Source organism: Petromyzon marinus, chromosome 52 (genome assembly GCF_048934315.1).
Source record: "Petromyzon marinus isolate PM22_M1 ecotype Great Lakes invasive population chromosome 52, UKy_Petmar_22M1.pri1.0, whole genome shotgun sequence".
NCBI classification, from domain to species: domain Eukaryota; kingdom Metazoa; phylum Chordata; class Hyperoartia; order Petromyzontiformes; family Petromyzontidae; genus Petromyzon; species Petromyzon marinus.
The window spans coordinates 11577841-11590460 of NC_133718.1; the positions used below are offsets into that span (position 1 = coordinate 11577841).

Genomic DNA, 12620 nt, shown 5'->3' on the forward strand with positions numbered 1-12620 from the left:
CACGTATTTCCTCCTCGCCTGTTGCAGGGCGTCAGACTCCTCGAGTCGTTTCGCCTCTTCCCGGAACTTTTTAAGACTCTCCTTCATTTCTTTGTTCTTTGTCATTTCCTGCTTAATGTTGTCAAAAAACTCCGACAAGAATCCCTTCCTCCCTCCGGTGGAGTACGCGTTCCCCTGTGGCAGGGCAGAACCGCAGCCGAGAGCATCAGCCAAGCACACGGCAGTACTCGTAACAACAAGCACGCGACGCAAAGGTGCTTAGCACACGAGGACTCTGCACTCAGGTACACGACAGACAAGTGCATTGACCAAGCATAGGGCACACAAAAGTACACGCACCCAGTCACTCTCTCCTGCACTTGACAGATGTCAATGTGAAAGCAGTTAATTTAACTTATTCATATATCCTTAATTATCGGCAATGTATTAAATAACGTGTGTAATGGATCCTCCATTCTCGACAACATATGAAACCATCCAATCTTCTTCTTTGTCGTGTCTCCTGTCCAACCTATATTGGTCTTTTCCCAATATTCTGCACAGGCTTCTGGTGTTGGCATTGCCAAATCTTGAGTAGCGCACTATGGTGCTGCAGGACATTTCAGGGAGAAGATCCATGTGGGTTTGCCTCTCCTCGCTAGCGCATTGGTCGGTCGTGTTGCATCCGAGAGAGTTGCATCTGCCAAAATCCACTCTCAGTCTGTTTCGGCTCTACCATGCGTGCCATTTGGAATTGGAACCAGATGCGAGCTTGTCACTGGGGGTGATATCTCGCCGCTATTAAGCAAGTTCAATTATCAAACCCATGCCGGCCTTTAGTGCGGCCCCTGGACGTGCGGTCCCCGACAATACACAACATGTGAAAACACCCCACCCCTCCCATCATCACCATCAACGTGCTGCTGTCAACCCCCCAATGGTTTCAAATGTGTGGCGGCCCTCACACTGATAATGATGTCTCATCGGCGAAAGTGGCCGCGCGCAACCCCCCCCGCACCCCCCTCTGAAAGTGATCGCGGGGACCGCGGCTGCCCTCACCTGCGCGTGCTGGAGCACCGGGGCGAGCGCCGCCGGCTTGTGCCCACATCGGTCTGCGGCGGTGGCGCAGAGGCTGGGCAACGCCTGAAGCCGTCTCCTGTACACGCACTGCTGCAAGAAAGACAGGGTCAGTTCAGTTCAATTATTAGGTATAGCCCTGTGAGCCATGCGGCTCTTGAGCCCTCCACCCCTCCCCGTGAAGCTCACAAGGACTGTTGGGGGGCAAGTGCTGCTCGTGAGTCCGTAGTCGGCACCGCGCACGAGGTGGTGGGGAGCGGTCGGGGGCAACACCACGCCTGGCCGCCTTTCTCTCACCCAGTGCTGATGTTTTATGTTTTTTTACACTGCACTCAAGGCTTTGGCGATCTATGAGAGGCCAAGGAGCGGGTCAGATATTCGCCACCGATGTTGGCCACGAGCGAGAATCGAACCAAAGTCGCCGGGTTCGTAGCGCGGCGCGCGAACCACTCAAGTCTCCCAGAGAGTCCGTGACCCCGTGCTGTCGTAGATTTAACCTCACCCCCCCTTGGTGAGTCGGTGAGGCCGACTCACCAACCTCACCCACACTCCTCCCTATAAACCCCAACCCTCACCCCGCCCCATCATCACCCCCGAGGCATCACTCTTAACCTTCACCTTAAACCGCAGTCAACGCATTCCTCACTTTCGCCCCGGTTCCCACCCACTCGCTTCAGCTTCTGACACAGCCTCACATCACCCTTATCCCCTCACTCACCCCCTCACTCACCCTTATCCCCTCACTCACCCCCTCACTCACCCCCTCACTCACCCTTATCCCCTCACTCACCCCCTCACTCACCCTTATCCCCTCACTCACCCTTATCCCCTCACTCACCCTTATCCCCTCACTCACCCCCTCACTCGCCCTTATCCCCTCACTCAATGACCCTCACCTCTCATACCCCCCTGTCTCCTCACCCATCTCCTCACCCATCTCACCTTATTCCCCTCACCACTCACCTTTCGCCGATCACCCTCTATCGTCTCACTATAGCTCCTCGCCCGGTCTACTCACCCTCACATCACCCCGCCTCACCCTGTCGCCACCCCCTCATCACGTCCCCTCACCTTACATCACCTCTCACCCCGCCTCCTCACCCTGCACCCTCGCTCCTCACCCTCATCCCGTTCCCTCGCTCCTCACCCTCGCCCCGTCTCCTCGCCCCTCACCCCGTCCCCTCACCCCGTCCCCTCACCCCGCCCCCTCGCCCCTCACCGCGGCCCCTGACCCCGTCCCCTCGCCCCTCACCCCGTCCCCTCACCCTCACCCCGTCCCCTCACCCCGCCCCCTCGCCCCTCACCGCGGCCCCTGACCCCGTCCCCTCACCCTGTCCCCTCGCCCCTCACCCCGTCCCCTCGCCCCTCACCCCGTCCCCTCGCCCCTCACCCCGCCCCCTCGCCCCTCACCCCGTCCCCTCACCCTCACCCCGTCCCCTCACCCTCACCCCGTCCCCTCACCCTCACCCCGCCCCCTCGCCCCTCACCCTCACCCCGTCCCCTCACCCCGTCCCCTCACCCCGTCACCCCGTCCCCTCACCCTCACCCCGCCCCCTCGCCCCTCACCCTCACCCCGTCCCCTCACCCCGTCCCCCCGTCCCCTCACCCTCACCCTCACCCCGTCCCCTCACCCCGTCCCCTCACCCTCACCCCTCACCCCGTCCCCTCACCCTCACCCCTCACCCCGTCCCCTCACCCTCACCCCTCACCCCGTCCCCTCACCCTCACCCCTCACCCCGTCCCCTCACCCTCACCCCTCACCCTCACCCCGTCCCCTCACCCTCACCCCGTCCCCACGCCACCTGTGAATACCGACACAGCGCCGCCATCTTGGCCGGTGCAGGATCTCGCGAGAGTCTCGCGCGACCCGGAAGCGTTTTTGAAGCACGCGGTGGCGGCGACATCCCCACGTGCGTTGTGGGAGGGAGGGTGAGTGGGTGGGTGGGTGACGCGGTGGGGTCGGGGGTCAGAGGCTCAGCGAGGGGTCAGTGTGGGGAGAGCGCAGTGGTGAGACGCATCAGTGAGGAATAGTGAGTACTAGCGAGCAGTGGTATTCGTAGTAAGCAGGATAGGCGCCAGTGAGAACCAGCAAGCGTGAGTGATCAGTAGGCAGAAGTGTCACGGTGAGCAGTGGTGAGGAATAATAGTGAGCGTCGGAGTGGTGAGCAGCAACAGCGAGTGTCGCCGTGAGCAGGAGCAATAGTGAGTGTGGCAGTGGTGAGCAGGAGCAATAGTGAGTGTGGCAGTGGTGAGCAGGAGCAATAGTGAGTGTGGCAGTGGTGAGCAGGAGCAATAGTGAGTGTGGCAGTGGTGAGCAGTAGCAATAGTGAGTGTGGCAGTGGTGAGCAGGAGCAATAGTGAGTGTGGCAGTGGTGAGCAGGAGTAATAGTGAGTGGCAGTGGTGAGCAGGAGCAATAGTGAGTGTGGCAGTGGTGAGCAGGAGCAATAGTGAGTGTGGCAGTGGTGAGCAGGAGCAATAGTGAGTGTGGCAGTGGTGAGCAGGAGCAATAGTGAGTGTGGCAGTGGTGAGCAGGAGCAATAGTGAGTGTGGCAGTGGTGAGCAGGAGCAATAGTGAGTGTGGCAGTGGTGAGCAGGAGCAATAGTGAGTGTGGCAGTGGTGAGCAGGAGCAATAGTGAGTGTGGCAGTGGTGAGCAGGAGCAATAGTGAGTGTGGCAGTGGTGAGCAGGAGCAATAGTGAGTGTGGCAGTGGTGAGCAGGAGCAATAGTGAGTGTGGCAGTGGTGAGCAGGAGCAATAGTGAGTGTGGCTGTGGTGAGCAGGAGCAATAGTGAGTGTGGCAGTGGTGAGCAGGAGCAATAGTGAGTGTGCCAGTGGTGAGCAGGAGCAATAGTGAGTGTGGCAGTGGTGAGCAGGAGCAATAGTGAGTGTGGCAGTGGTGAGCAGGAGCAATAGTGAGTGTGGCAGTGGTGAGCAGGAGCAATAGTGAGTGTGGCAGTGGTGAGCAGGAGCAATAGTGAGTGTGGCAGTGGTGAGCAGCAGCAATAGTGAGTGTGGCAGTGGTGAGCAGCAGCAGTGAGTGAGTGTGGAAGTGGTGAGCAGCAGCAGCAGTGAGTGAGTGTGGCAGTGGTGAGCAGCAGCAGCAGTGTGGCGGTGAAGCCGTCCGTCTCGCCATGTCCTCGCAGCTGAGCGTGCTGCTGTGTGTCGGTGACCGGGCTCGGCTCGCGCTGATGTCGCGCGGCGCGGGGCTGGAGGAGTCGCGGGCCGCGTTCCGGCGCGCGTTCGCCGGCGAGCGGGAGGAGGCGGCGGCGGCGCTGCGCGGGGACTTCGCCGTGCAGCTCTACAGCGAGCAGTGGGGGAGCTTCGTGGACGCGGGCCCCGAGATGAGCATCGAGGCGCCCTGCAGGCTGAGGGCGGTGCCTCTGTCTGGCGGGAGACAGGTAGTGTGTGTGTCACACGGCGACAGGTAGTGTGTGTGTGTGTAACACGGGGACAGGTAGTGTGTGTGTGTGTGTGTCACACGGCGACAGGTAGTGTGTGTGTGTGTGTCACACGGGGACAGGTAGTGTGTGTGTGTAACACGGGGACAGGTAGTGTGTGTGTGTGTGCAACACGGGGACAGGTAGTGTGTGTGTGTGTGTCACACGGGGACAGGTAGTGTGTGTGTGTGTAACACGGCGACAGGTAGTGTGTGTGTGTGTGTCACACGGCGACAGGTAGTGTGTGTGTGTAACACGGGGACAGGTAGTGTGTGTGTGTGTGTAACACGGGGACAGGTAGTGTGTGTGTGTAACACGGCGACAGGTAGTGTGTGTGTGTGTAACACGGCGACAGGTAGTGTGTGTATGTGTGTGTGTAACACGGCGACAGGTAGTGTGTGTGTGTGTGCAACACGGGGACAGGTAGTGTGTGTGTGTGTAACACGGCGACAGGTAGTGTGTGTGTGTGTAACACGGGGACAGGTAGTGTGTGTGTGTGTGTAACACGGCGACAGGTAGTGTGTGTGTGTAACACGGGGACAGGTAGTGTGTGTGTGTAACACGGCGACAGGTAGTGTGTGTGTGCAACACGGGGACAGGTAGTGTGTGTGTGTGTAACACGGCGACAGGTAGTGTGTGTGTCACACGGAGCAGGTAGTGTGTGTGTGCCACTCGGGACAGGTGTGTGTGTGTCACACAGGGACAGGTAGTGTGTGTCAGACGGGGACAGGTGTGTGTCACGGGAACTCGTGTGTGTGTGTCACACGGGGACTGGTAGTGTGTGTGTGTGTCACACGGGGACTGGTAGTGTGTGTGTCACACGGGGACAGGTGTGTGTCACACGGGGACAGGTGTGTGTCACACGGGGACAGGTAGTGTGTGTCACACGGGGACTGGTAGTGTGTGTGTCACACGGGGACAGGTGTGTGTGTCACACGGGGACAGGTAGTGTGTGTGTCAGACGGGGACAGGTGTGTGTGTCACACGGGGACAGGTGTGTGTGTCACACGGGGACTGGTAGTGTGTGTCGACTCAGCCTCAAATGAGTACCTGGTGCGGTGTGTAAACATTGCCACTAGGGAGACAAAGGCGGTCGGGCGTGGTGTTGGCCACCCACCCCCTCGTGTACCGTTCCGGCCTTCATAGGTGCTCACTAACAGCACTTGCCCCGACAGTCTGTTAAGGCTATATGGGGGATCTTTGGTAGTGTGTGTGTCACACGGGGACAGGTGTGTGTCACACGGGGACAGGTAGTGTGTGTCACACGGGGACAGGTAGTGTGTGTGTCACACGGAGCAGGTAGTGTGTGTCACACGGGGACAGGTAGTGTGTGTGTGTCGCACGGGGACAGGTGTGTGTGTGTCACACGGGGACAGATAGTGTGTGTGTGTCACACGGGGACGGGTGTGTGTGTCACACGGGGACAGGTAGTGTGTTACGGGAACTCGTGTGTGTCACGTTCTGCCTGCGCGTCTTGTGCCATGAACAATGAAATACTTTATGACAAACGCGTGTTAAGAGAGCGCTGCAGAATCGATGCGTGTGCGCGCGAGTTTTGCTCCCTTGTGATTCGTGTTCACTCGCAGACGTCTCGACCTCTGGGGCTGCTGGAGCCGCACAGCTCCGCGTTCTTCTGCTGCGACATGCAGGAGCGGTTCCGCCCTGCCATCAAGTTCTTCGGCGAGATCGCGCTGGTGGCGCAGAGACTGGTGGGTGCTCAGCTGTGCCGCACTTCGTGGTGCCGAACGGTGCCGAGTGTTCTTCAGCTGTGCCGAGCAATGCTGGAGTGGTGCCGAGCGACGCTGAGGGCGATAAGCGATGCCAGTCGCGTTCTGAGCAATGCTGAGCAGTCGTGAGTCCTGCAGCTGTCGGAGCTGTGCCCAGCTTGAGCTGTCTCTCCCCACCATCCCTCGACGTCGCTGGACTCGACTCCACAGATGGAGGGCGCGCGGGAGCTGGACGTCCCCGTCGTGGTGACTGAGCAGTACCCCAAGGGCCTGGGCAGCACCGTACCGGAGCTGAACCTCGCTGGCGCCAGGGCGGTCCTCCCCAAGACCCGCTTCTCCATGCTGGTGCCCGAGGTGGAGGCTCTGCTCCTGGGGGAGCTCGGCGCAGTCCGCAGCATGGTTCTCTTTGGCGTCGAGGTGAGAATCGTAAACCCCTTTTCCACTGGGCCACATCGGCTCTGTGCCAACAGCGCAGGGCCATAATAGAGGTTTTTTTTGGGTTAAATCGCGTAAATATATAAATGCGTCGTTAAACCCGCCACCACCCGACACAGCCAATTATTAAGGTTTAAATTAGTAACGCAGGACCCTTGGCTGTGCCGAGCCAAACCAAATCGTGCTATGCTGGGCCTCACAAAAAGGCGTCTGAATTTTGCTCGCGGCCAAGCAGGGCCAATGAGGCGTTAAGTACACGGAGGACAAAGTGTAACCGAGTCATCAACACGACCCATATAGAGACCGATAGACTCGCATAGATGAGGCTGTGATTAAACCAGATTATCACTTGTGGTGAGGTGATGTATGTTGAACTTCTTTCGGAGGTGCGGGATGATGTCATTAACCTGCGTATATTCTCCAAACTCCCTCCACGAATGTAACTATATACAAGTTAACACTACCAGTGTGCGCGCGTGTCCCGTCACAGACGCACGTGTGCATCCAGCAGACGGCCCTGGAGCTGACGGCCAGGGGCTACGAGGTGCACGTGGTGGGCGACGCGACGTCGTCACGCAGCCAGACTGACCGGCTGCTCGCGCTGCAGGTCTCTCGCTGCGCGCCACTCCTCGCCCACAGGTCGCCCACGGGTCGCCCACTGCACGTCGGCTGCCGCCGCCATCGTAAAGGGAGAGCGCGCGATGCGACACGTTGCGGTTCTCCCATTGGGTCTCGGGTTGTAACCGCGTGTCACTCGACGTGCCGTGACCGAAGAAGCTCCTTCCGGCACGTGGAGCGAAACGTCGAATGTCGCGCCAAACAGTGCGCGTGTGGTTTAGAACCCGATGGCGCATCGAAGACCTACACTTTGCTCGTTGCTACGCACGATTTACCCGACTGCATAACGGGACACTGCCTGTGGGGAAAGGCGAGAGGGGTGAAAGAGGCCATTGGAGTGCTAACTCACTCCAATGGCCTCTTTACACTCGGCACGCGCGTTGGTATTGGATGACGCCTTGGTATCTTAATGTGTCCCACCAAAAAGGTTCTTGAACATCTTCAGCCCTAGGTAACTGGTTGCCCAAATGTTGGGTCTCTGCATTTGTGCGTGTTCGCATGTCGGGGTAACTGCTTGCACCCATGTAACCGTGCGCTTACACACATTGACATCTGTCCGCCGTGCGTGTTCGCGTTGTCTCGCAGAGGCTGTCTCGGGCTGGGGTGATAGTGACGACAAGCGAGGCGGTGCTGCTGCAACTCGTTGCCGACAAAGACCACCCCAAGTTCCGCGCCGTGCAGGCGCTCATCAAGACCAGTGCGCCCGAGACAGGGTTAGTGCCGTCCCTGGGCTAGCAGGAATCCCCGGGGGCCAGAGGGCAGCTCGGCAACAACAGCGCCTTGGTGTGTAAGCGAGCACGAGTGGCGGTGCCCGACTTCACGTCACTCGGTCGGTCTCGCCAGATTGCACTATTGCCATCATAGCTTAGCCAATAGGGGGGGGGGTGACTTCCTTGAACAAGATTCAGTTCTACTTGAATAAAGAGCTTTTGAGAGAAAAAACGATGAGGCGAGAGAAGGAGAAAGATAATTGAGGCGACCTGCAGTGTCTGGTGGTGGTGAACGATGTGGATGAGATGAAACGGTGTCTGGCAGACGGTCATCAACACGGGTGGGGGAATCAATAAGTGTAGCTCATGGGAGCAGTACCCATGGGAGTCGCGTTAGATGGGAGTCTCGTTAGATGGGAGGTTGGTTTTGAGTGCCTTTTACTACTGGGTTTGGTTTCCACTGATGGCTTAATCATAATCTGTGCTCACGACCGTTACACAAACAGGGGTGGGGAATCTTTTTTCTGCTAAGGGCCATTTGGATATTTATAACATAATTCGTAGGCCATACAAATTTTAATTTGTTGCTATGAAAAAAGCTTCTAGATTTATTGAATTTCGAGTCGTGCGGTTGGTTGCCTTGGCAGGGCCAGACCAAATTATTTCGTGGGCCTTATACGGGCCGCAGGCTGGACGTTCCCCACCCCTGCAATAAAGCATTGGGGTTGAGCTATAAACACTCCCGACTTATTGTTCAGACTTATTGTTCGGTCCCAAAAAAACACTGTTCAGCATCACCCAGTGACATAGACAAATTGTGTTGAGTTTGAATGACTTAAAAAACGGTTCAGATTTTTATTTGTTTACAATTACAAGTACAGATCCCTCTAAATGTACTAAAAGTCAGCAGCCACGTGGGAGGTATTTTATTAGAGGTGTAGCGAGTTTTGCTCACGATACAGTGCTACCTTATTAAAACCACAATGGTAGGAGTAACTCGGGGAAAGTACGACTATTCCAACAACACTTGGTGGTTCGCAAGTATAAAAAAACATTAAAATCAACTTTATTACAAAACCAGTCCCCCGTCTCATTTATTTCCATGAAAACGCACCGCGGGCTACCCATCGACGGGCAAGACTGACACCACGACGGCTAAGAAATGACGCCTCCATCGCACATGGACCGAGCTTGCAGGATGTGGGGGTCATCTATGGGTTACTCAAGGGGTCGCCCGAGATGACCCCAGGTCAGCCGTCCTGTTGTATGAAGGGGTTGGGGATGGCCTCCATGCCGTCCAGAGGACAGATGAGCACCACGGACGTTCCGCGGCACACAACGAGGCCCAGCGGTCGCGTGTCCTCAGTCAGCTTGTACTGGTCATCCGGGTCTGTGCGTCGCCAACAACAACACCGCACCACCGAGCAACACTGTTGCCACCAGCCCCCTACACCGCTACCACTCAGCACCGACGACACCCACCACCGTCACAACTACACCACCGCCACTTGTCACAAATGTTGAGCACCACCAAGACCACCCAGGCTCGATATAATTACCATTCCGCAGCACTGCCCTGCATCACCATCACTATTCAACAACATTCATTACCACTGCGACATCACTAACCAGCACCAACAATCACTTAGCACAACCCATATGGCAATAATAAGATGTGTCGCAGGGCTACCCACCTCGCAGATATTCGATAGTGCCATCCAGCACCAGGTTGAGGAGCGGATCGTATCCCTTGAGCATGCCACTCGCTGTGGGGGGAGACACCCGAAGCACCTATCAGTGTTGGCAACTTGGCGATTGTCACAAGATCAAGTGACTCTGCCAATGACAATGCCTTAAAATAACAAAAATATATATACCCGTTGACGTTCCGTGCAATAGCACATGAATAAGGGCCATTGCTTGAAACGTCGCTTATTATATAATTTTCCTGTAAAGGCCACGGTGTAAGTGGTAAATGTGTTGAGTTTCTTTGTTGTGGTTGTGCACCACTGTTATTATAAGCAGCATCACCAAATCACGTAATCTAGCAACTCTTCGTGTTTACCTAGCAACAACATTTTGTATAAGTGGCAAAAGAGAAATACAAAAAAATAACAATTCTCATTTGAGCCCAGGTGTTAGAAAGTGATGTCTTCAACCCCTTATCCACTATCGCTCTGATCTATGTGCTATTAAGGGCCATTGCCTGAAACGTCGCCTATGTATTATATATTTTATTTTGAGGCCACAGCGTTATTGACGAACGCATCGAGTTTGGTTTTTTTCCCATTCAACAAACCAGTAAGCGAACTCCAACATTACGTGCCGCGATTACGCCGAGACCAGCGTCATCCCAGCGAGACAGCGGCGGCGTGGGGGGGACGCCCACGCACCCACACGCACGCACCTTCCCTGCCGCCCTGGAACTTGACGCGAATGCTCTTGTCCAGGTACTTGGACAGGTCAAAGATGCTCTCCTTCTTTTTCTTCTCCTTGTCCTGAGGACACCCAAAGCACGCGACGTCACCCCCTGAGCGCGGTTAGGCTCGCCGCTCGCGGAGATCCCTTCCAGCCCCCCCCCTCCCGTATCCAAAGTTCCACCACGATGCGTAACCCATGTCTCCAGCGTGCCCCCCATGTTCTCCATGTTGTGGTCCCTTATCGTGTCTCCACGTTCCCATGCATCTACATCCCCATGATCACAAGGTCTCCGTGTCCCCATGGTCCCATTCCCCCAATGTCTCTATGCCCCTCCTCTGTCTTCGGGTCCCTCGGTCCACATTACCCCACGTCCACAAATTAACCCATGTAGCCATGTTTCATTTTACCATGCCCGCAACTCCCCATTAGTAACATTCTCCCTATGGCAATGCCCCCATGTATTCAGAACTCTCGATCTATCTTCCCAGGTCTCACTGGCTCAAGGTCCTCATGCCTCGATGCTGGACCCTAAGTTCCCATGCCTCCATGTACACCCCTGTCCGATGTAAGCAGGCAACCACGCTCCCCATTACAATGCAGTACTACACATCGCAATGTACCAATGTCCCCAGACCCCCCACGTGTCCATGTTCCCATATCCCCGTGTCGTCATGCACCAGTGTCTACGGGTTCCGAGATGCGCACGTCCACGTATCCCTACTCCCACATTACTACAGGTCTCCAGTACTCAACGTCTTCCTCTTTACATGCCCGAATGGACGTTAACACGGGGACATGGAGACGTCCCTGTCTCCACGCGACTCCCCCCTCCCACACCGCCCCAGTGTCTCTCTGTCCCCATGTGTGCCCGTGTGTCCCTGTGTTCTCCCCGTGTGTCCCTATCTCCGCGTCGACCCGCGTCTCTGTCACCGCGCTTCCACCGTGTCCCCGCGTGTATCTCTCCCTCCCCATGTCTCTCCGTCCCCACGTCTCTCTCTCTGTCCCCACGTCTCCCTCTCTGTCCCCACGCCTCCCTCTCTGTCCCCACGCCTCCCTCTCTGTCCCCACGTCTCCCGCTGTCCCCCCGTCTTTCTGTCCCCACGTCTCCCTCTCTGTCCCCCCGTCTTTCTGTCCCCACGTCTCCAGCTCTGTCCCCACGTCTCCCGCTCTGTCCCCACGTCTCCCGCTCTGTCCCCACGTCTCCCGCTCTGTCCCCACGTCTCCCTCTCTGTCCCCACGTCTCCCTCTCTGTCCCCACGTCTCCCTCTCTGTCCCCACGTCTCCCTCTCTGTCCCCACGTCTCCCTCTCTGTCCCCACGTCTCCCTCTCTGTCCCCACGTCTCCCTCTCTGTCCCCACGTCTCCCGCTGTCCCCCCGTCTTTCTGTCCCCTCGTCTCCCTCTCTGTTCCCACGTCTCCCGCTCTGTCCCCACGTCTCCCGCTCTGTCCCCACGTCTCTCTCTGTCCCCACGTCTCCCTCTCCGTCCCCACGTCTCTCTCTGTCCCCACGTCTCCCGCTCTGTCCCCACGTCTCCCGCTCTGTCCCCACGTCTCCCGCTCTGTCCCCACGTCTCCCGCTCTGTCCCCACGTCTCCCGCTCTGTCCCCACGTCTCTCTCTCTCTCTGTCCCCACGTCTCCCTCTCTGTCCCCACGTCTCCCTCTCTGTCCCCACGTCTCCCTCTCTGTCCCCACGTCTCCCGCTGTCCTCACGTCTCCCGCTCCGTCCCCACGTCTCCCTCTCCGTCCCCACGTCTCTCTCTCCGTCCCCACGTCTCCCGCTCTGTCCCCACGTCTCTCTCTGTCCCCACGTCTCCCGCTGTCCCCACGTCTCCCGCTCTGTCCCCACGTCTCCCGCTCTGTCCCGACGTCTCCCTCTGTCCCCACGTCTCCCTCTCTGTCCCCACGTCTCCCTCTCTGTCCCCACGTCTCCCGCTGTCCCCACGTCTCCCTCTCTGTCCCCACGTCTCCCTCTCCGTCCCCACGTCTCCCTCTCCGTCCCCACGTCTCCCTCTCCGTCCCCACGTCTCCCTCTCCGTCCCCACGTCTCCCTCTCCGTCCCCACGTCTCCCTCTCTGTCCCCACGTCTCCCTCTCCGTCCTCACCGCCATCGTGAATGACGTCAGGAATCCCGCGCTCCGTCCCCCCTAACTTCCGCTTCCGGGTGGCGCTCTTTACAGGAAGTGGCGCGCCGTGACCCACGTGACGCCCCGGGTTC

General features: G+C 57.7%; 3 protein-coding genes across 6 annotated transcripts in view; 1 reads left to right on the forward strand and 2 right to left on the reverse strand.

Moving 5' to 3' along the window:
- TIMM44 (translocase of inner mitochondrial membrane 44) overlaps positions 1 to 2966 on the reverse strand; it is an 11708-nt gene extending 8742 nt beyond the window's left edge. The window contains exons 1-3 of one of the 2 annotated variants that reach the window (XM_032974027.2): positions 2859 to 2966; positions 1039 to 1149; positions 4 to 174 (exon numbers count right to left, since the gene is read on the reverse strand). In XM_032974027.2, the coding sequence (XP_032829918.1) occupies positions 4 to 174; positions 1039 to 1149; positions 2859 to 2960 (384 nt within the window). In that variant the 5' untranslated portion in view covers positions 2961 to 2966. The remainder of the gene's footprint in view (positions 1 to 3; positions 175 to 1038; positions 1150 to 2858) is intronic. The other variant, XM_032974029.2, reaches the window with a different exon arrangement.
- Positions 2903 to 9061, forward strand: ISOC1 (isochorismatase domain containing 1). 3 transcript variants are annotated; one of them, XM_032974041.2, is made up of 6 exons: positions 2903 to 2985; positions 4201 to 4455; positions 6081 to 6203; positions 6432 to 6638; positions 7147 to 7263; positions 7860 to 9061. In XM_032974041.2, exons 2-6 carry the CDS (start codon positions 4246 to 4248, stop codon positions 8007 to 8009), a joined length of 807 nt encoding a protein of 268 aa, XP_032829932.2. In that variant the 5' UTR covers positions 2903 to 2985; positions 4201 to 4245; the 3' UTR covers positions 8010 to 9061. The 3 variants fall into 3 exon arrangements, with proteins under 3 accessions (XP_032829932.2, XP_032829931.2, XP_075907971.1); XM_076051856.1 differs by lacking the exon at positions 2903 to 2985 and adding an exon at positions 3028 to 3086; XM_032974040.2 differs by lacking the exon at positions 2903 to 2985 and having other exon boundaries at positions 3020 to 4455.
- Positions 8816 to 12596, reverse strand: LSM7 (LSM7 homolog, U6 small nuclear RNA and mRNA degradation associated). The gene is made up of 4 exons (XM_032974058.2): positions 12508 to 12596; positions 10392 to 10482; positions 9679 to 9750; positions 8816 to 9374 (listed from the first exon to the last, which is right to left on the reverse strand). The coding sequence occupies exons 1-4, from the start codon at positions 12511 to 12513 to the stop codon at positions 9235 to 9237; spliced, it is 309 nt and encodes a 102-aa protein (XP_032829949.1). The 5' UTR covers positions 12514 to 12596; the 3' UTR covers positions 8816 to 9234.
- Positions 12597 to 12620: the final 24 nt, after the last annotated feature.